The sequence below is a fragment of the Lygodium microphyllum genome, chromosome 11 (assembly GCF_053477565.2).
Source record: "Lygodium microphyllum isolate KBCC chromosome 11, Lygodium_microphyllum_v1.1.10, whole genome shotgun sequence".
NCBI classification, from domain to species: Eukaryota; Viridiplantae; Streptophyta; class Polypodiopsida; order Schizaeales; family Lygodiaceae; genus Lygodium; species Lygodium microphyllum.
Genome location: NC_141145.1, coordinates 70962289 through 70984526, shown reverse-complemented (window position 1 = coordinate 70984526; position 22238 = coordinate 70962289). Strand labels below are relative to the sequence as shown.

The 22238-nt window shown below is 44.4% G+C and overlaps 2 protein-coding genes across 2 annotated transcripts in view; one reads left to right on the top strand and one right to left on the bottom strand.

The window, feature by feature from the left end:
- LOC148028937 (callose synthase 9-like) overlaps window positions 1-22238 on the bottom strand; it is a 213448-nt gene that overhangs the window by 81399 nt on the left and 109811 nt on the right. The window contains exons 16-27 of the mRNA XM_087687703.1: window positions 16023-16203; window positions 15745-15797; window positions 15440-15500; window positions 15110-15197; window positions 14937-14986; window positions 14762-14848; window positions 12894-12979; window positions 12796-12820; window positions 12498-12697; window positions 12041-12122; window positions 11750-11910; window positions 11156-11276 (exon numbers count right to left, since the gene is read on the bottom strand). Coding sequence (XP_087543829.1) covers window positions 11156-11276; window positions 11750-11910; window positions 12041-12122; window positions 12498-12697; window positions 12796-12820; window positions 12894-12979; window positions 14762-14848; window positions 14937-14986; window positions 15110-15197; window positions 15440-15500; window positions 15745-15797; window positions 16023-16203 — 1195 coding nt within the window. The remainder of the gene's footprint in view (window positions 1-11155; window positions 11277-11749; window positions 11911-12040; window positions 12123-12497; window positions 12698-12795; window positions 12821-12893; window positions 12980-14761; window positions 14849-14936; window positions 14987-15109; window positions 15198-15439; window positions 15501-15744; window positions 15798-16022; window positions 16204-22238) is intronic.
- On the top strand, window positions 16808-19044 carry LOC148028940 (uncharacterized). Its single transcript, XM_087688747.1, has 2 exons — window positions 16808-16880; window positions 18314-19044. Exons 1-2 carry the CDS (start codon window positions 16808-16810, stop codon window positions 19042-19044), a joined length of 804 nt encoding a protein of 267 aa, XP_087544873.1.

Sequence of the window (22238 nt, the reverse complement as noted above, 5' to 3'; positions counted from 1 at the left end):
AAAGCCATGCAGCGCTAGTGCCTTAATGACCAGTTTTAACAAAATGTCTGTGTCGTTGTTGTTGTCGTGACTTCCTTTTATAGGGTGTTACATATGACTGATTGTGAGGGGTCCACCATGGGCCTTCTCGTTCACTTCTTTAGAGCAGCATTGGCGGAGACACGTGCTTGTACAGTGATCACAGCGCACACACGTTTTAGAGATAGCAGAGAGGAGATGGGTGTGGATACATAGCCCATTCATGGTTTTGCCCCATTGGTACATCCGGCCTACAAGTCACCAGTGGTCATGGATGATAGAGAGTTTTGTTCATAGACCAGCTCGCTTATTTGACTCGGATGGTCCCTGTGGATGACCACAATGCAGTGTTTGAGAAGCTAGGATGCTATGCAGATCAGAGAGGACATGTGGCTTTTGCTTCTCCCACTTGTTAGAGGAGAGAGTCACTTGTGAAGCCTTTGTTTTGGTGGCAAAACTTTGGATACACATTGCAGACCCTTCAGCCCTTAGCCATGAAGGTCCTTGCCTAGGATTGCTCTTCGGGTGCATGTGAGAGAAACTGCAGTGTCTATTCTCTCATTCACACAAAGATTCGCAATCGGCTTAGCACATGACAGTTAGAGCAGCTAGTCTATTGCCGCACTAACTTACACATGATGAGGGCTATGATGAGCATGGATAGTTCGAAGCAAGTAAAGTTCAAACACATGGATTAACATTTAAAATTTGTTGTTTTAAATTTTAATGCCTATACATCTCTGGATGAGACGACTTCTCAACACTCGGTATGGATAATCTTTAGCAACAGGCCTGGGATGCTTTTGCAACTGAGTCTTTGAAACAGGACATGTGGTCTTGGTTGCATTCCTGACACTCAGGATATACTTATCGTTCTCTTTAGCATCCAAACACATGGGCCAGACTGGATAGGATCTATGTATGTCAAAGTGATTCTTTTCTCCCTGCAATCATTGATATGTGGATAGAGCGAAAGCATGTCTTGTCTGATCACTATCCTTTGATCTTGGAAATGACACATCGACCTATTCATGCCTATAAGACTCTCCTGCCTCACTTGCCTCTTCGTTTCAATCAATCCTTTCTCCTGCAAAATCAATTTCTAGAATGTATTCAGCTGATAATTGATTCCTTTCATTCTAGGGTCCTATCAGAAGGAATGGAAGCATGGGCTGTTTTTAGGGATAATGCGCGTATGTTATCCCGACAGCATGGTGTTCAACATCCTTTCATTTTACACACTAAATTGCTGCATGCACATGCCACAATCTTTGTTGGCCCCCATTCATTGTCTTTATGTCAGTTGGGGGATACCACTGATGGCTTGCTTACATGCATTGAATGGTTCACAGGATAGTATGGTATTCAGCATGCTTCCATTTTACACGCTGAATTGCTGCATGCACAATCTTTGTTGGCCCATTTGTTGTCTTTATGTCAGTTGGGGGATACCACTGATGACTTGCTTACATGCATTGAATGGTTGAAAGGCCGAGTTCAATCTTTACAGGAATAGGAATATGCTAAATACAAATTGTTGTCTAGAGCAGAAGCTTTGAACGATAATAACTCTCAATCTCACCAATTCTTTGCTCGATTACATCATAAATATGCCCAGAAAAATATTGTGCGTGTGAAGAATGAGCAAGGTGTTCTGGTGACAGAACCTGCATCCATCATTCGGATATATATAGATTTTTATAAATCATTGTTGGGCCCTGAAGCGATTCTGTCTGACGCTATACACTCTCCTCGCAAATACATTTGTTCTCTGGTTAGTAATCAAGTTCAACCTGATGGGTAGCCTTCATGGAGGCAGATATTTCAGAGGATGAAGTGGAAGAGGTATTGTCCCATTTGCCTAACAGAAAAAGCCCTAGTTGGGATGGGCTTCCTTTCACACTGGAAGATTGCAGTCATTCAGTTATTGCCCAAGGTTCCCTCTCCTACTTCTTTGAAACAATGGAGACCCATTTCTGTTATGGGCTCCTTATACAAAATCTTTTCAAAAATTATTGGCAACAAATTGCAGAAAGTATTTCCGCATTTGGTTCATCCACGCCAATATGATTTCACTAAGGGTCGCAACATAATGAATAACATTTTGAATGTTCAACTGGGGATTGACTTTGCAAAAGCTTCAGGCCAGCAGGTGGTCATGCTTCAGCTCGATATTGAAAAGGCATTTGATCATGTAAGTTGGTCTTTTTTGAGGCAGCTAATGTTTACCATGGGTTTTGGGCCACGTATGGTTTCTCTTGTGGATACCATTAGTCAGGGGGCAGTGGCCTGTATTGCACTCAATGGAGAGATCATTGATGAAATTACCTTATCCTGCTCTCTCCAACAAAACTGCCCTCTCAGTCCTTTGTTGTTTGCATTTGTTACTCACCCAATGCTTTCTTTGTTGGATAAGTTGGCCAATCAAGATGAGATTGTTGGTTTGTCTCTTCCCAATGGGGCCCAACCTGTGTGTCAATCTTTGGCAGATGATTTCTTTATGTTTCTTAAGGCTGATCGCTCGAATATTAATCGGGCCATGGTCGCGTGGAAACTTTTTGCTATGGCATCAAGACTTCATATTAATGCTCAATAATCCACTCTGCTCTCCTGTACGGAAAATTATTTGCGAGCTTTGGGTTGGAATGGTATTGTGATTCCTAAGGGAAATATATAACTAGACACTTGGGTTATCCTATTGGGGTGGAGATAGCTCCTCATGCCTACTTGGATTGGATGGCATCTCGTATTCATGATCGGTTTATGTACTTGAAGTCACAAGGCTAGTCTCTGCATGTCAGACTTAAAGTTACATAAATGATCAGCATGATTTTTTTTTCTTGCCATTGCTTCCTTGGACTAAGAAGTCCCTATTGGAATTGGTTCAACCTATCCAATTCATGTTATGAAAGAAGGAAATTGCTTGGATTAGGTGTGGATTTCATGGCAGCACATGACTACTCCTAAAAGAATGGGGGGAGCAGCTCTATTGGATGTTAATTTTCATATAGCTTCTTTGAGGTTAGCTCTTATGCACGATCTTTGTGTACAGACTTATCCCTAGATAGATATAGCAGAATTTTTTATAGAAAACACTGGCATTTCTCATGGGAGCATGGTTATTCATGCTTCTTGGTGGCATGTGCTTAACTTCACAAGATCTATCAAGGTCTCCCAGCCTTTTCTCCTTTCCTATATGATGGCAAGTGATGTTACGTTCTTCGGTTTGGCGCCACCCAGTTTCATTTCCAAAGCTGATCTAATGGTCTGATGTAAAATATTTACTACTTATTTCAATTATCTTCACGGAAAAAAAAAAAGGATGGTCTCTCCGGTGCCGCATGAGCCTCTACTCTTTGTCTCTTATTGGAGCCCGATGTGGATGTGGAGTCCCCCACCACCAATGGTAGAGACCTCTCCCGCATTGGTTGAAGATACGCCCACATTCAATGCTTCCCCATTAGTAGACATAGGAGTTGGCATCGATAAGCCGCTTTCTCCTATTGTGGATCCCCTTCTCATATTGGCAAAAATCCCTGCCCGGCACCCCAGCCTGTCCCGTCCTGCTGTTGCGACTGCCCTTCTGCCCCTGCACGGTGACAGGTACAGCTCAGCTTTCATTAGCTGTTTTTGCAGAGTACACCCTTGGACAGCGCCTCTGTACAGACCAGCGGGCGAGAGAGAGAGCGGGAGAGAGACAGGGTCAGTCCTCCTTCAAGATCAAATCGTCACACAATGGCTGGTTTGGATCTGGATTTCATAGACCAAACAGTGGCAGCACTTGGCCCGGATTCTGATGCCGAGGAACCTGAGGACATGGTTCCGTGCAACGAAGAGATGCCCCCTGGTCCCGACATCCAGCCTGCGGGTAAACGTCCCAAGCATACTTCGGAAGAGATAGGTGTTCCTCAGGATCGTTCCTATGCTCAGGTTGCTTCGGATCCTGTGGACTCTCAGGATGTTGACTGGGAGCATTTGCTGGAATTTGCCAACACGTTGCTTGGCGATTATGTTCAACATAATCAGGAAGCCTTTTCTGACTCAGCACCTGACGATGTTCTGGACGCCACCGTGGACCCAAAAACTGCCCTACGCTCCTTTTCGGTATTTTATAATCGCGCTGTGATACTCTTCTTCACTGGTCGAATCCCGCTGCTTTCCCGTATTCGCCAGTGGCTGCACAGTCTGCTACAAGGGGAATGTGTTGAAGAGATTTTTGTTGGCTCCCGAGGTTTTTTTGAGATTCTGTTGAAATCAGAGACGCACCGTGCTGCTCTCCTGTCTAAACTGCCTTTGTTTATTGAACGCCGGTTGGTTCATGTGGTTCCATGGCGCCCAATGGCAGTTTTTCAGCGTCTGCTGCAACGTGAATGCCCTGTGTGGGTAGAAGTGGAAAATTGCCCGGCTGTTTATTCGCCATTGTTGAAGGATGCTATGGCCGCGGTGGGCACTGTTCTGGTCCCTCCCAGCCTCCGAGCAGTGAATCGCAACCGCTTGTGTATGCTATGAGACAGTGCAAGAAAAAGGCCTGCTTGGTTACGCCTCAACTGCTCTGGCATGCATCCGTTGCACTTTCGTTTGAAATGGGGCAAATTTGCAGGGCATTGCTTTTCCTGTGGACAGTTGGGGCATTTTATGGCTGAATGCCCGGAACAGCAACATACCTCCGATGTTGGCCATGCTGCGCCGCCCATGGAAGATATGGTATGTGATGCCCCGTCGCTCGATGCTATCCACCAGCCCCAAGTTATGGCCAAAGGTAAACAACAGGTTTCGGGTCTGGATTCCCGTGCCACTGATTGGGTTGAAGTGCGTGCAAAAAAAGGCAACAGGGTTGTTGCTGGCATGGAAAATACTGTGCCTACTACCTCACAAGATTCCATGCGTACATATATGCGCAGGAAGGAAATGTTGTCTTCCGAGCGCTCTGCTCCTGCTATGGATTCCTTTGCCCCCCATCATCAGCCCGCCAGAAAAATGTATTCGGATCGTCCAAAGGGCCCCCCTGCTAAGCTGGCATTTGATACCGGAGGTAACGTCATTACCCCGTGGGACCGTCGTTATCCCCGTTCCAACCCCAAGCCAGCAGATATGCCGTCTACTTCCAAATCTGGTCCTCAGAACTCTTTTGCCGTGTTGGCGGATTTCTTGGACGAGGGAGTCCTGGACATTCTTGCCGACAAAGTCAAATCGAGGCAAGCTGTGCCTCGTACCTGATTTTGTTTTAACTACGCATGAAAATAGCCACGTGGAATGTGCGAGGAATTTGTTCTCGCCACAAGCAACATGCCATGAGGACTGTATTGCATGAAAATCAGTGGGATGTCCTGTGCGCTGTTGAGCACAAGAGTCACGGTGAAGCCGGAAAAGTGGTGGATTGCAATGGCTTTCGACTGTTCTATGCAAGGACACAGGCCATGCATTATTCGGGAGTGCTCATGATTGTACATGACAAATATCAGCCTGTTCTTATTAAAAATGATGTTCATGGCCGCTTTTTGGTGATTGAAATTTTATTCGATGGGAAAATCTTATGGTTACTTGGCCTCTATGCTCCGAATGATTCGTTATCTCGTCGGGAGCTTTGGCAAACTTTGCAGACCTCCTTGTCACTTGGCAGACGGGGCTTCTTCATGGGGGATTTCAATATGTGTGTTGATTCTTCCCAGTCCACATCGGAGCATTCGGTAATGGACGCGCCGGAAAGTCGTATGTGGCATGAGTTGGCTCTTGCTGTTCTTAAGCAAGATCTCTGGTCCTGGCTACACCCGTCTTCTACAGGGTTTACTTTCCATTCTGCCCAGTATGCAACAACATGGTCGCGAGTGGATCGTATATATATCATGCAGAATGATGATTTTCTTCCCGAGATACTCGACATCAAAGTGTTGCAGCAATATGCCTTGTCGGACCATTTTCCTCTACACCTTGAGCTGCTTGTACAACCCATTGCACCTTTCAAGCGATTTCTGGGCCGTCTCCCTTTGCGTTTCAACTCGTCTTACCTGAAGCATGCAATCTTTTAGGGCTATATGCAGCAATTGATTGACAGATTCGTCTTGGACTTCTCTTCTCAGGGCACTGCGTCATTTGAAAGATTGCTCTCTAATGTACAGCGGATCGCTCGGCAGTATGGGATTTATCATGCCTCTCATTGTCAGCAGCGTCGCAAGGCAGCAGAGGATCTGCTGACTTTGGTTCGTTCTCTGCTGATGGACACTCCGGATGATGCATTTCTGCTCGCATTGGCCATGCGGGTGGCTGATCTTGTTAAAGCATTCCAGTTGAAATCATATCAGCAGGCCAAACTGCAACATCTGACGGAGACTTTGCAAGATAGTGCATGTCAAACCCATAAGTTCTTTCGAGCTCTCCATGCTTCTCCTGCTCGAGAAAATATGACCAGACTCGAGGATGCAGAAGGCCACCTTATCCTGGATCCGCAGACTATTGTGCATATGTGCAGGAATTATTTCCGTGACCTTCTTGGTTCCACTTCTCCACCTTCGGCCCAAATTACTCACGCCCGTTCGGGTTTTTATGACCTGGTCCGCAATCAGCTTCCGCAGGACATGCAAGCTACTATGGAGTCCGATATTTGTGAGGCAGAGGTTATGGACGTCTTGTTACACTTGCCCAAGGATAAAAGCCCGGGTTGGGATGGTCTCACTAATGAGTTCTTTGAAGCTTTTGCTACCCAACTGGCGAAACCTTTGCAGGCTTTGTTTCAGCAGGCATGGGAAACGGGAATTATGCCTTCCTCATGGAAAGAAGGCCTTATTAAACTCCTTCCAAAAGCTCCTTCGCCATCTAAGTTGACACAGTGGCACCCAATTTCTTTGATGGGTTCAATGTACAAAATCTTTTCCAAAGTAATGGCGAATCGGCTCCATAAGCATCTCCCGGCCATTGTCCACCCTCTACAGTATGGTTTCATTAAGGGCCGAAATATTCTACACAATGTATTGAATGCTCAACTGGCAATCGATTATGCCAAGCATTCCAATCAGGAGGTCGTACTGATTCAACTGGACCTGGAAAAGGCTTTTGACTATCTGGACTGGTCTTTCGTTGCTAAACTTATGTCTGCTATGGGCTTTGGTCCTCGGATGTCTCGTCTAATATACACCATTAGCGCTGCAGCGTCTTCGCGGGTCATGCTGAACGGAGGTGTTGTCTAAGCCATTTGTCCTTGCCCGCTCTGTCAGACAAGGGTGCCCTTTGAGCCCTCTATTTTTTGCCCTTGCAACACATCCAGTTCTTTCGATGTTATCTCATATGGCAGCCTCTTCTCGATTGGCAGGACTGTCGCTTCCTACAGGACAGCACTTCATTAGCCAATCCCTGGCGGATGATACTTTTATGATTTTGCGTGCGGACAAGGATAATCTTCGAAGAGCATTGGATGTTTGGGGCCTCTTTGGTCAGGCGTCCGGCCTTCGTATCAATGCGCTCAAATCGGCCATTCTCAGCTGCACGGAGTCGGATTTGCAGTCCTTGGACTGGCAGGGTTTGGTTGTTGCTCATGACTCCATTGTCAAGCACCTTGGGTACCCTTTGGGTGTTGATGTTCCCCCCAAGCAGCTTCTACAGTGGATTTCTCAAAAAATGGTGGCTAAGTTTATGTATTGGAAATCTCAAGCCTGGCCTTTCCATGTTCGCCTCAAAGTAGCCCAGAAAATTATGTTACCAATGCTCACATATTTCTTGCCATTGTTGCCCTGGACTACTACGACTCTGACTGCTCTTACCCAGTCTATTCATTTCATACTATGGAAGAAAGACTCATTGCATGCAGGTATTTCCTGGATCTCTTGGTCGCATGCGTGCACCCCCAAACGCATGGGTGGTGGAGCTATTTTAGATGCCCAAACTCACATGCAAGCACTCCGTTGGTCGCTTTTCTGCGCCATGTGCTCGGATCATCATCCATGGGTCGATATAGCCCGTTATTTCCTTGAGGGCCATGGGCTTCTACATGGCAATACCCAAATCCGGAGTTCTTGGTGGCATGTTCCTAATGCTAATTCGCGGTTCTCCAGTTTTTCTTCGTCGCTGCTTACTCATTTGGTGTGTTCCTGGAAACAGGTCCTCCAGAAGGCTCAGTGGCATCCAGCGGAGGATCGCTTAGCTACTAACTCTTTTCAATTGGAGTTGCTGGCAGTCTTGCATTTACTTGCATGGGAAGGTAAACATGACCTTAGACGACAATTCAACCGGATGGCCCGTTTGGGCTTGTCTTCAGTCGCGGATGCCACCCTTGCCAGTCGCAATGTGCTTATATCTTTTCGTACAGCTAGGAGGCTTTTCAGGATCCCTCGTGGATATAGGCCTTTATGGGAACAGCTTTTGAGGGTGCTCCAGAGCAGACAACCCTTTCCTGCCCTTGCTTTGGATCATCCCTGGCAGGATTGGGACCTACAAGGCCGGCTGACTTTAAGCAAAGCTTCTGCTAACCAAGTGTATCATATTTCGATTGAAGATCGTCAATGGCTCGTTACCAAAGCGAATGCTTTATGGAGATTACGTAAATCCCGGTCATGGTGGAGGGAAACTGTGATGGCGGGCTGGTTGAACAAGACACCCTTCAAATGTAAAGTCTTTCTTTGGAGAGTGATGATTGGTGGTCTTCCGCTTGCTTCGGGTCTTTCCAAGCGACGAATCTCCAATGGCCACTGTTTCTTTTGCACCACTGCTGTGGAATCCGCCCGCCACTTGTTTATTTCTTGCCCCATCGCGAAGAAAGTCTGGTTATTTTTGTCGGCTGTTTGGCAAGGAGTGGTTAGTTTCACCTTGCGCCCCTTTGATTGGGTTTTCGGGCAGCCCAAATACCCCGCTCCTGCAGAGCCACATATGAAGCTCGTGTATCATTTACTTCGATATTGGGGCTGCTGGCATAACTGGACCATTCGGAATGCTTTTCTTTTTGACTCCGCCTATAATGTTCAGCGGCATATTGCGAGGCTTAAGGGCCTCTTGTATTGGCAGTTAGATCTTCTCCGACATTCTGATTTGCTCTCTAGGGAGGACTTACGTCCCTGGCATATGGCAATTACCTCTGCATCTTTGCCATGACGTTGTAACTTGTAGTACTTAGAACCTCTTCACATGATGACTTAGATTGTCATCAAGTATCTTGTAATCAAGTAATCTTGTACTTTTTTCGTAATTAATACAATTACCTTTTACGAAAAAAAAAAAGAGATGCTTGAGTCTTAACTCTTGAAACTTGAAACTTGAAAGAGAGGGAGAGGATTGGGGTAAAGTTGAAAGAGCAAGAGTGAGAGAGAGGGGATAGGAAAGGCTTGAGTCTTGAGCCTTGAAAGGGTGCAGGAAAGAGGAGAGAGTGAGAAGCTAGAGCTTTACAAATCACAAATCAATTCAAGATCCAAGAGAGGGAGATGAGAATGGCAAATGCTTGTTGAATTCATGTGGAAGCATGGAGAAGAGGAGCACCTTTTGTAGATGAGAGAAGGATCAAACAATCAAAGAGGGATCAACAATCAAAGAGAGCTACCAACTGGCTGGAATCCAAGGAGGGCTAGGGAGGGAGTGCATAGTTGGAAAAGGGGGTGAAATAAGGTATCCACGGCTTCGCACCCCCCCAAAAGTGCCACGCACGCAAATAGCACATGCAAAACATGGGGAGACATGAGAAGGTGCGGCAAACACGACGGTAAAAGACAGCCTGTTTTTTCATATAAAACCGTACGGATACGTACAGTACCATAGGGTATGAATCGTACGGTACGATCAATATCGTACAACGTACAAAGGCAACTATGAGGTAGGGGTGTTGAAGAGAAAGAGGAAGAGGAAGAGAAGAAAGAAGAGGAAGAGCTTGAAGCTTGCAGTGATAGACAGACGTGAGAGATTGAGGTGAGAGATGACTATGAGGAACAAATATCTAAAAAATGGTCACAAAATGGCCAAACAGGGTATGAAGACACTTATTACAAGCTCAAATAGTGCAAAAAATGGGAAGTTTTTGTTAACTAATCCGCACCATACAGATCCAGCAAGGATCGTACTAGTCCGACCAGACTGGACACATTGTACTATATGGATCCGTCCATGGACAAAGTGCAACCATGGGGAGGCCATGACATCCATGTACGTCCTCATATCCACAAGCCAGACCTCTATCTATAAACCAAGCACCTTTCCCCAACATAGTAGTCATAGAGCCTTGACATGCAATACCAACCTAAGGGCTCTCCTCCAAGCCCTTGGGCAATCCCATATGAGTGCCTCTGTCTCTCCTCATGCTGTTCACAGCTAGCGCCAAGGGACAGGATCTATACCATAGCCAAGCCACGTGTCAACTATTCAACTCTAGTGTGCTAGTTATAGTTGTGAAGCATGAAATGTACCATATTGCATGGTATAAAAAGAAACCATACTAATTCGTATGATATTAGCATGAGAAAAAAAAATAACTTGGTTATTTTGGACTACAAATGATAGAACACATGTATAAAGCCAAAATAGCAATGCCATTGGAGTTTATAATGTAAATACATAAGGGTAACAAGCCAAAACCTCATGTGCAACATGCTATAAGTAGATACATGGGAGTGGATACATCATACATCATACCAAAAAGCAGAATGCAAACTGAGGCTGACAAGCCGAAACCTCACATGCAACATGCTATAAGAAGACAGATGGGAGTGGCTACATAATACATAATACAAAAAAGCAAAGTGTAGGATGGAGAGAGAGAGAAAGAGGCTTGGAAGTTTTTTGCTTTCATTTTTTGTTTTCCCTTGGTGTGTTCTCGGGGGGTTTCCATAGTCTCCCCACTTTTTTTAAAAAAAGGAGCTTGCATGTAAGTGGAAGGTCAGAAATTGCATCCACCTTGTGTTTTTTGTTTTGTGAAGCATCTATACATCAACCAACTTTACATTAGATATTATCTTCCCAATAACACTCAGAGAAAATGAAGGCAAACATGGATACATAGTAATCATGTGACAGTTCTGCATTCTATATTTTATAATTGATATGATTACCTATTACAGAGAAAAGAAATTCGCTCATCTAACATATGCAAGGCAGACACACAAAAAAGAAATGCAAGCTGGTAACTTTTAGGCATCTAATTAGGAGGGAATGTTCAGAAATGAAAACTCACTAGAAGGCCTGTCAAAGCTGTAGCTCTCGAGACCACAGCTGGAATCTTGCTTTTATCAAATTCCACATGGAAGGAATTATTTTTTATGACCTCAGTCATATTTTTGTGAAAAGTTTCCACCCTGCAATACAATGGCAACAACAGCCCATAAGTTCTAACACTGATGCTAAGAAGTCCTTTTATTAAGATCACACACCCACACACACAAACACAGATGAACAGCAGGGGCATCTGCCCTCTCCAACTCCAAGCAGAGACAGCAAGGCAAGAGCCACACAGATAATTTTCCGAGTCCCGTTATAGAATTTTTTTTCTCTTCTTCAAAAAAAAAACGAAGCCAAGACAGCAAGCCAAGCACCACATTGGCAATTGAATGCACAGATGGGATAGCTTCCAGGCCAAACGAATGGTGGAGCTGGATTGCACTGGAATCCTGCTCTCAGTTACTGAGATGGACAAACCATGATAGGATAAGTGTCCAGCTGTGACTAACCCCACCACCTCACAATTTCAGAGCCCAATCATTAACTGTACTAGCACTATCTTTAAGACCAGTAAAAGCAGTTCTCTGACACTCAAAATCAATGTATTTACCATCTACTCTCAGCTGGAATGAGCAATTTTGACAAGATACTACAAAGGCTGTTATATGCTTCTATCACAGCAGATAGCATGTACTCATCACTGGCCAATCTCTCCCCCAGATCTTTAGGGGACTCCTTTGTCTCTTCAACTAAGTTCATCGCTAGATGCACCTACAAAGCAGCACTCATACATCAATAAAATGAGAACCAGAAAATACACTGGTTGAGGGACTTTCAAAAAAATGATGACAAACCCAAATAGCAACCAACCGAATCATAAGCATAGCCAAAAAACCCATACCTTGCTGACCAAAAGAAATAAAGGCCATTGAACAAGACCCAAATCTGCTTTGTTGGATGGCATAAGAAGTAGATCCTTCTCACTGAAAATTAGTCAACTTGTCAGAAGTGGAAAAATAACACATTGGAAACGGGAGGACATTAGGGAAATTTCTATGTCACTTGGAGCAATCAAATATAAACACAATATAAGCTATATAAGATACCAATGAAATATAAACATGATCTAAGCTATATAAGCTACAAGGCCAACTTTGCGCAACAAAGTAATGATGCCATTGTTTTGAAACTTGCACCAGGACAAGACAATTCAAGAAAAATCATTACAGTGATTTACCAGCTACAATCTTAAAACAAGAAGCAAGAAAGACCTATCAAATTATTCAGCACTAACCACTAACCAACCTCCATTAACCATACCAACCAAGCAAATCGATCTCACATACTGAGTAACATACCGATTGTTGATATAGTCTTCCTCACGGAGACAGTTGATGATCTCATTCCAAAAGGGGGCAAACTTTTCAGCATCTTGATGGGGTTTTTCCGAAGCCCCATCGATGCTCTCCTTCCAAAAGGGAGCAACCTTTTCAGCATCTTGACGGGGGTTTTCCATAGCCCCATCAAGTCCATCTTGCAAGCGTCTTCCTGAGGAATCCTGAAATGGGATTTTTATATAATATTCAGTTTTTGAATTCAAGGCAACCACCCTTAACAGAATCAATAGAGCAAATCCAGCGTTATTTATGTCTCCACCTGTGAACGCATGCCGATTGACCGCCTGTTAACAACAAGATCTAATTAGACATATTTGTTAGTTCATTTTAAAGTAAAATAAAATGAATGAGGCATACTCATCAATCCTCTTATTCTGCAACTTGGTCACAAAGGCCTCTGGGTAGCTCTCAAACCGCTTCCTGAACATTTCCAATGAGCGTATCTGCAAAAAACCATTTGTGTAGCAAAGTCATTGGTTTCAAAGGCCAATCAAGCTCTTGAGTATATCTTGACCTCCCTCCCTTCCGCACCTCTTGCGACTCCCCCTTCCCCTCTTGTCTTCTCTCAATCCAATTACTCCTACCCTCCTTCATTCAATCATTTTCCCCTTCACATATACATGATTTCTACTTAAAGCATCACATACAATGCACATTTGTAAATTGATCCCTTGTAGAATCTCCCTCCATTAAGACCTACCCAGACGCCCCCACCCCCCCCATTTGTGGATTCATCCATTGTAGCTACATCCCCTTGATATGGTAACCACCGATCATCTCATAGATTCAAGGTTTCAACTACGCCTGCCAATTTTCTCCCAAGTGTCCTTTGACAAACTATCATACAGATCTCATCTTTTCCATTCAAAATATCCTCCATTAAGACTTATCCTCCATCTTCTTCTTGGGAAAATAGAGCTGATAAGAGCCATGATATACATGTATAACCTTCTACATGACTCGGATAACATAGACCACACCAGCAACACTGTAGCCTTATAAATAACCACTTAGGATCCACACCCAATCTGAAACTTGCAAACACCAACCGTGCACCAAAAGTTAACGACTGATAAGAATGTATTCATGATTCGGCAAAACTTGCAAAGGCAGAGCTCAACTCTGAAACCAATGATAGCTGCAGGTCTGATCAAAGACAGTTACCAGCCCTGTCATGCCCTTCCAACTGCCATTGCAATGTAAATCCTTCTCTACTAATCCCCCACCCCCCGGAAAAAGAAAACCAAAAAACAAAAAAAAGTAAAAAGTAGCACCACATAGCACCATTCAGACACACAAAAATGCATGGTGTGCATAATTTGCAAAATCCTCAAATAGATTAAGTTGCAAAGTATACCATTCCTTTAACCCCCTACTGATTGGACCCATTCTTCTCACTATCTAAAGTGTGTTTTCACTTACGATGCAAACTACAAAAACTATGAATAATACTCTGAGCCACTCATTAAACGGCAAATTGTGGCCAGCATAAACATGGGGGAACTATATTTTACGAAATCATAGTTGTGAAGTCATACTAAAGACCTCCGGAAAGACTCTAGTGCAGCGTCTCTTTCAAGGTTTTGGACAGATCATCCATACTCTCCATGGCAGACGGGAGAAACTGCAGGGTGGCTTTCAGAGGACAAGGAGGCAGAGAGATGCCTTCTTGCGGACCTGGAATTCCAGCACCTTTTCTCACAAAGCCCCTCAAATGGTATGGCATTATAGCCCACCATATTGGTTGTTCAGAAAACCATTGTATTTGTCATGCAGTCAGCCACTCTCCACAGGGTTCTTTGTACATTCTATTTTACCTAGGGGGATCTTCTCCAAAGTGCTATTAATAGATTTTCTCTTTTCTTTAGAGAAAAAACTCAAGATCATACTTGTATGCCAATAGGAAACTTTTGTGACAGGAACGTTTGCTCCAAGATGGAATAGGGGAGTGTTGTACAACGACTTAGTCCTATTCCGCCCTAACCCTCCAAGGTAGCTGTATATCGCAATGCATAATTGTCAGCCACTTAGCATGGTTGCACAAAGATATGCATCCTTAAGAGAGATATCTCACAATGCATCCATTTAATCTGCTTAATTTCCTCAAGCAAGCTCGTAGACAGATTATAGTGACAAGCCTACAGAACAAGGGCAACAGTTCTTTATGGTAATCTACATGCTTGAACATGAAATGATACAGTTCGCTCTAAGGATATCTGGAATACCTCTCCTAACCGCTCTCTTGCACCAATAAGACCACCTAAGATCGCAGAAAATACAGTATACCAGATTGATATGTCCAGAAGATAAATCTGCACTCATTGAAAATCCAACTGATTATCATGACTGGATGCTTTTGCAATGTAAAAGCTACACAAAACCTTATTTTAAGATCAATACCAGGACAACAGGAGCCCAGAGAAAAAAGACTGCCAACGCGTTGTGATTACCTGTGAAGAGGCTAATAAATTTCAATCACTTACAGATCTCTACACCAAAAGAAATCTATGTTATTGAATTAACGATGACACAATCGATTAGATGGTCATTGAGAGTCTGAGCCAAACACCTACCTCGTGAGACAAAGTCATGCCATTTATAGGTAATCACAATCCCACTCGTACTCACAATTTCTCTTGTTGCACCGACAAGTGGTTTTATCTACAAGACATACAAAGATACAAATGCTTCATTGGTCATACTTTTCACAGCAACGTCAGTATAACAACTCTAAATACCAAAGTTGATGAGTGTCTACAATTACATTAACTTGTAAGATAACATAAACCCCGGCTTTAATTCAACCCCGTCCTCTGAGAAATGAAGAATCCTTTTATTTCATGATTTGTTAAAGGATCCACTAACAGAACATGCATACCAAGATGATATTCTTTCAGATTTACCTGAAGAAAATAGCTGAAAGTGAACTTGCATCCCAAAACAACCACCCAAAAAAGCACATATCTGCAAACATCAGAAATCAAACGTAAGGCCAATTCCATGATTTGATCAGAATCATACAGGCAGACACAATAAACAAAACGGAGCAAGAAGAACAAAATCTACATCCTATCAGTAACCAAAAGAACAAATCTCTGTCCTACCGATAACCAAAACTGATGCTTTGCCAAAAACTAGGCCAGCCACCCCAATCCTCCTCCCCCCCACCCCCAAAAAATGGATATATTGCACCTGGGACATAATGCACCTGATATAGTCTCGTGGGCGCTCATACAGGCCACGACCAACAAAATAACGGTCCTGTTTCATAAAAGATTTGAATGATGTAATTACTGACTATGCAACAAACTGCTAGCACTCAACGAGGTATCCATAAAGCATCATTGACGATACTGACATTAGATGATCACAAACACCCCTCATAATAACTAAAATTATAATCAAGTTAAACTAACTTCATGTGTCCTTGTTCCTTAACAATGCCATCATCATCATCACCATTACCCACTGTTCAATCCAGTGTACCTGATACAACCAAGCTATCCATTCCAGTCCACGAAACTTGTGAAGCTTTTCTGCCTGCTCCCTTAGCAAGGGCACATGCATGACAAAGCTGGTAATAAGCTGCAGCGCCAGATACATGCTGACAACCAGCAGCAAGACTCTAAAGAACAGAGAGTTTGAATCCCCTTGCTGCAACATCCTCCTGCAATATGATAAGGAGGCCTTGTCAATCAGTGGGTTTATGAAATAGCCATACAAAAAGGTAGATGTGAAAACATGTGCATTGTCACAGAATAAGTGTTGTAACAATCATTTTGCTAATATTGGCTAACCTGGGCAGCATAAGGCAAAAATTGCTCCTAGATTTTGGAAAGCGCTTAAAAATGAGAATCTACTGTCGACTCTTGAATGTGCATTGCTTGAATAAACAATAAAAACTCTGGTGGATCTAAAATGGATGCTGGTTTATTAACATATTATTCCTTCCATCATGGAGCAACATGCAAATACCATGTGACATCTCACAAAAACTACACAGAAAATTTTTTGACCTCGGGTTTTTGAAGCAAATAGATTTTTTTAAAAAGAGGTGTTATTGAAGAAACGTCTTCTTCTTCTTGGGGCTGGGTGGGGGCTTTTTTAAAAGGGGGTTTTGATGTGTGTGTGTGTGTGTGTGTGTGTGTGTGTGTGTGTGTGCGCGCGCGCGCACCCGCGCGCGTGTGCTTGGGAGGGGCCAAGGATGATGCAGTTTGGGTGTGTGTTGGTTGGTTGTTTGGGTGCGTGGGTAAGGGCTTTGTAGGGACGCCATGGCGTTGCCTACATCTGCACCTATATACGGAGTAGTAGTCACTCAAGCTCTCCTTGGGATGTGCTTCTCATGTGATTCCCTATGCTCAATGGTGAACCCTCACATGTGTGGTGTCACAAGGGTATAGCCTTGAGATCTACCTCAATGTTGTATCTTTCTATATCATAAACACAAACGATTCCTTTTTTATATATCGTGTGTGCCTTTCCATTGTGCCATTTTGTGCCTCATGATAAGTTATGACTTCAGGTCCAATGAAAGTTCATTACACTTGGTATCAGAGCAACTCTAGCTCAGAGCATACTAGCTCAAGAGGGGAGCAGGCTCACGGACATGGAGGAGATCCTACCATAAGACATCACCTTGCCCCAACACAACGTAACACAACGTTAACACAACAAGACATGACACAGTGCGATGTCCCCCCCCCCCCCCCCCCCAAGCATGTTACTTACTAAAAATTTGAAGAGATTCTAATGTGCCAACAAGGTCAAGACGGAGCCGTGGAATGATAGGGACGCGCAACATACCATTTGAAAATGTCTTGGAGAGGGCATAAGCTATGGAAGGACACTTTCTTTGAAGACGAGGATGAGCTATGTCATTGGCTCAAAATCACACATAAGAAGAATGAGCTACGGCTCAAACTAATTGAGCAAAAAAAGAAGGCAATCAATCGATTCGAGAAGAACCACAAAAGAACAGATGTGCTCCATAACTTGGAAGAAAAGGATGAAGAGCTAGAAGAAGACCCAAAGGAGGTTGACTACCAACTAGTCATGGTGAGAGAGAGAGAGAGAGAGAGAGAGAGAGAGGGGCTCTGGCCAAGGTTGTCTCCGTATCTTTATGATACGATCCGTACAGTACGGTACGATATGTATTCGTATGATTTAGTACGAAAAAATAGACATTGTTTTGGTGTTAGTGTATTTCTTCACATAGTATCAAAGCAAAGTTCTCTTCCATGAAACCTCGACCTTTCATCTAAAAGCCCTTCACAAGAGGTAGGAACAACAAGAGGGCAAGATGACTTAATTTGAGTTTTCCCCTTCAGATTCCATGCACCGGTCTAATGATTTTGCTAGAAGGAAGGATTCATAGTTGCATTTGTACTACGTACGGACTACTTTGTTCCATATGGTTTGTACCATACCATACCATATGTATCCGTACCAATTCCTGCCAAAAAAAAAGCTATTTTTGGCCTATGAAGCCTCGACCACACAATATCTTCCAACTCCTAAGCCTTATGTTTATTATCATAATTTCAACTCTCTCTCTCTCTCTCTCTCTCTCTCTCTCTCTCTCTCTCTCTCTCTCTCTCTCTCTCTCTCTCTCTCTCTCTCTCTTCGTAAATCTCTCTCTCTCTCTCTCCGTAAATCTCTCTCTCTCTCTCTCTCTCTCTCTCTCTCTCTCTCTCTCTCTCTCTCTCTCTCTCTCTCTCTCTCTCTCTCTCTCTCTCTCTCCAAATGACGGCGTGAGACCTCTGGGACCAACCTTGCAGTGGCAGTCTGGAACTGTAATGGAGCCCTCAGATTGGATGTGGGAGCTTTTGAGGAGACATTCAGAGGGAAAGATATAGTGTTCTACTCACACACACATCACGGACCACATACTACACTTCCACGGGTGACAAGCTATAGGTGGGAGCCAGCTTGCAAGAAGGAGACGCGTACAGACCACAGTAATCGCGGGTCAAGAGGAGTGGCAATGTTATTCAAGGAGGAGCTACAACAGATGATCCAGTTACTCCGCAGAGATGAGCAAGCCAGATACATGTGGGTGAGAGTGCATGGTGAGGAACGCATTTTGTACGTTACCATATGCTATTTTCCCCCTATGACGTCCCAATACGCCCCACCCAAGGGGCAATCATCATATGTGGCTTTGGATGAGGATATTTGGGAGTTCTCGAAGGACGAAGAGGTTATCTTACTAGGAGACTTTAATCCTAGGACAGCCTCCCATCAGGTGTCTTTTTTTGATGCATCTGAGGAGATGCTACAAGAGCAGGATGTGTCAGAACTACAACTAGAGAGGACATCTCAGGATATGGGGGAAGTCACCGAATATGGGAGATACCTTGTGGAGATGGGCACAGCACACAGGTTGGCCATTCTTAATGGCCTGGCTAGATACCCCCTATCCGGCGCCTTCACATATTATCCTCACCGACAAGGCGCCAACATAGTAGACTATATTCTTGCCCCATCGATGTTGATATCTCACATCTAGGACCTCTCAGTATCCCACCGCCTTCTCGGAGTTGCAGTAGATCATGCCTACCTATCATTCACCATCGACCTCCAATTCACTCACACGCAAACCCATCATGCAACTCACTGGCTCCCGAGATACCTCTTTTCCAAAGAGACAAAGGATACCTATGAGGCGGAGATCCTTAGATTGTTAAATGATGCAAACCCCAACATTCCATTACACGAGATAACTCAGCAGTTCAATGAGGCCCTACAGATCGTTGCAAGTGTAGCCTTCCCACACTCCCAACCCACATAGAGACCCTCCACCGGGGTGACACCTCGGAACAGCTGGTATGATGATGAGTGTCGTGAGACCAAAGCACGGCTACAGATAGAGATAGCACTAGGGTCCACTACCCACAAACAGGCACAGATACTCTTTAGATGCCTCACACGATGGAAGAAGATAACATTCTTGGCCCAGGTGGAGCGAGACCTATATCAGTTATTTTTGAGCTAGGACTCTAGAGAGGGTTGGAGGCTTTTCAGAGAGCATTGGCCAACCACACCTATTACATCCATCGCTGTATGGGAGGAGTATGCAGCTAGTCTTTATATTGTGGAGGGTCAACCACCTCTTCCTAACCCACTTGAGCCTTGTTCAGAGACCACCACTTTCTTTACAGAAAGTAGGGTCTGAGAGGCCATTGACAGACTTATCAGAGGAAAGGCACAAGATCATGATGGATTAGTAGCCGAGCACTTGATCCATGCTAGAGATTTGGTGGCAGGATTCCTAGCTTACACGTTTAACAGAGCCATGTGTGAAGGCCTACCAGAAAGCTGGAGCACGAATACTATTAAGCCTATCCTCAAGTCAAGGGACCCTACTCTACCCAATAACTATCAGACTATCATGGTTGGGCATACATTGGCTAAGTTATATGCTTCCATCCTTGAGCATGAGTTAAGCACGTGGGCAAAGATGTGGGGTCTTAGAGCACAGGGACAGGCTGGCTTTAGGAGAGGCTTCTCCACATTGGATCACATCCTCACACTCAAAGCGATCATTAAGGAGGGAAGGGCCCATGGCCGACGGACCTACTGCTACTTTGTGGACTTCCGTAAAGCCTTTAACACAGTACCAAGAGACAGGCTGATAAATACATTGCATGCCATGGGAGTACCGAAAGATCTCGGTTGGGGTATTTTGGCACTGTATGAGAGAGTAGTGGGTAGAGTTCGAACACCTGAGGGCCTTTCGGCACCTATTTACTCCACCATTGGGGTGAAGCAAGGATCCCCCCTCTCTCCAACATTATTTGGCATGTACATTGATGGGATTGCTGATTACATTTCACACAAAGGAGATAAAAGGAGCTCCACTAGCTGGCACTTGGATACCTCTCCTAATGTATGCAAATGAATTGTGTTGATAGCTAACTCTCCAGAGGGTTCTACAGAGACACTTGGATGCACTACACTCCTATACTTTTGACAGTGGGCTTTCAGTGAACCTTGGTAAAACCAAGGTGATGGTATTTAATACTACACCACAGTGGGTCAAGAGATCAGCACCTAAATTCACATATGGATCTGAGGAGCTGGAGTATGTGGATTCTTATACATACCTAGTGTGGATTCTTATACATACCTAGCAGTCTTATTCACAAGGCCCACCTTTTCTATGCGAGAGGCAGCAGACACTAGACTGACTTGCGGATACACAGCACTAGGTGGTTTGGAGAGGATTTGCTCACAGGTGCAATTCCAAGAACCCTGCACCAAGCTATGGCTCTTCGATACATTGGTCACATCCACACTACTTTATGGAGTACAAATATGGGGGCCCAATCTTGACCACCATAGCAGATCAGGGCACACTTATGACACATGGAGGTTGATGAAGAAACCCCTAGTGTCCATAATATCCAGGATGATCAGATGTAAGGCCTCAGTGCCATATGAGATCATCAGAGCCCCGAGCTAGCAGCTACACCAATTGTGGTAGAGGCCCTCACCGGATCGGTCGCATACATACATAGCCTATGGGACTTACCCAGACACAGATATGCACGGTTGGCCCTTGAGTCCTCCAGGCAGCTTGCCAGAGAGGGTGATACTTCATGTTGGTATACACAGATGTTGGCCTGGTTTGAGCTGCATGGATTTAGCATGGACAAGTTACCCCCCTTCCAGTACTCCCTTGATGCACCATCTCTTAATCTGAGCAGGTTAGAGATCCACAAGGTTAGAGATCCGCAAGATCATCAGGATGGATCTTGCCCAGTTGGATATCAAGCGGACATGGTTCATGCCAGGGCAGGAACTAGGGACAAAGATGGCTTTCTACCGCAAGCATTTCCTTCATAGTACAGATGATGGATTTATTGTTCGCCTAAGATACATGGTCACCCACCTTTCCCATGGGATCAGATATACTATTGGCCAGTTGCGCATCTCCTCACATCAGCTAGAGATTGAAACTAGCAGATATAGATCCATCCCACCAGAGGAGCACATATGCTAGATATGCCAATTAGAGCTAGAGACAGAGGAGCATTGTATTTGCCACTGCCCAACGTATTATGAGGTCCGTGGTCGTTTCCACTATCTCTTTAGAGACGGATTTGGACCACTATCCACAGTCATGGATTTTACCGATCAACGATGCCTTGGCCTCTTTCTTCTTGAGATACGACGGCTTTGTGACATGCGCCTCAAGAGTACAACTGCTCCAGGACATCGAGGCCCTTCATAGAGGCAGCTCACAAACTTCTTTGCAAAGGAGACTTAGAAGACTTCAATACAATTGCAGCCATAGTCCACACGAGAGCCTCTCTCACCGCCAGAGTCCACACACAAACAAGGAGTATTGATTGATCGAGCCGTTCAGCTTAGCCGATCCAGACGTCCTAGGCCTCGACACTGACACCAACACCACCTTCATAGGCGGATACAAGGGATTATTGCTCAGGCTAGAGCTAGGTCCTCCATACCCACATGAGATTGTACCATTTGGACCTCATTGTTACTGGATAGAGCTCTACGTTTTACACATACACATAGTTAATTTCCTTTCTTATTCTTCCACTTTCCGCAAGATATAGGTGATGCTCATGATGAAGGAACTCCTCAAACTAAGTGTTGGATCATTAGCCTCAAAGAGGATAGGTTTTTCCGGTTGCACTCAAGAAAAGGTAAACAAAATTTGCAAGAATCTACGGT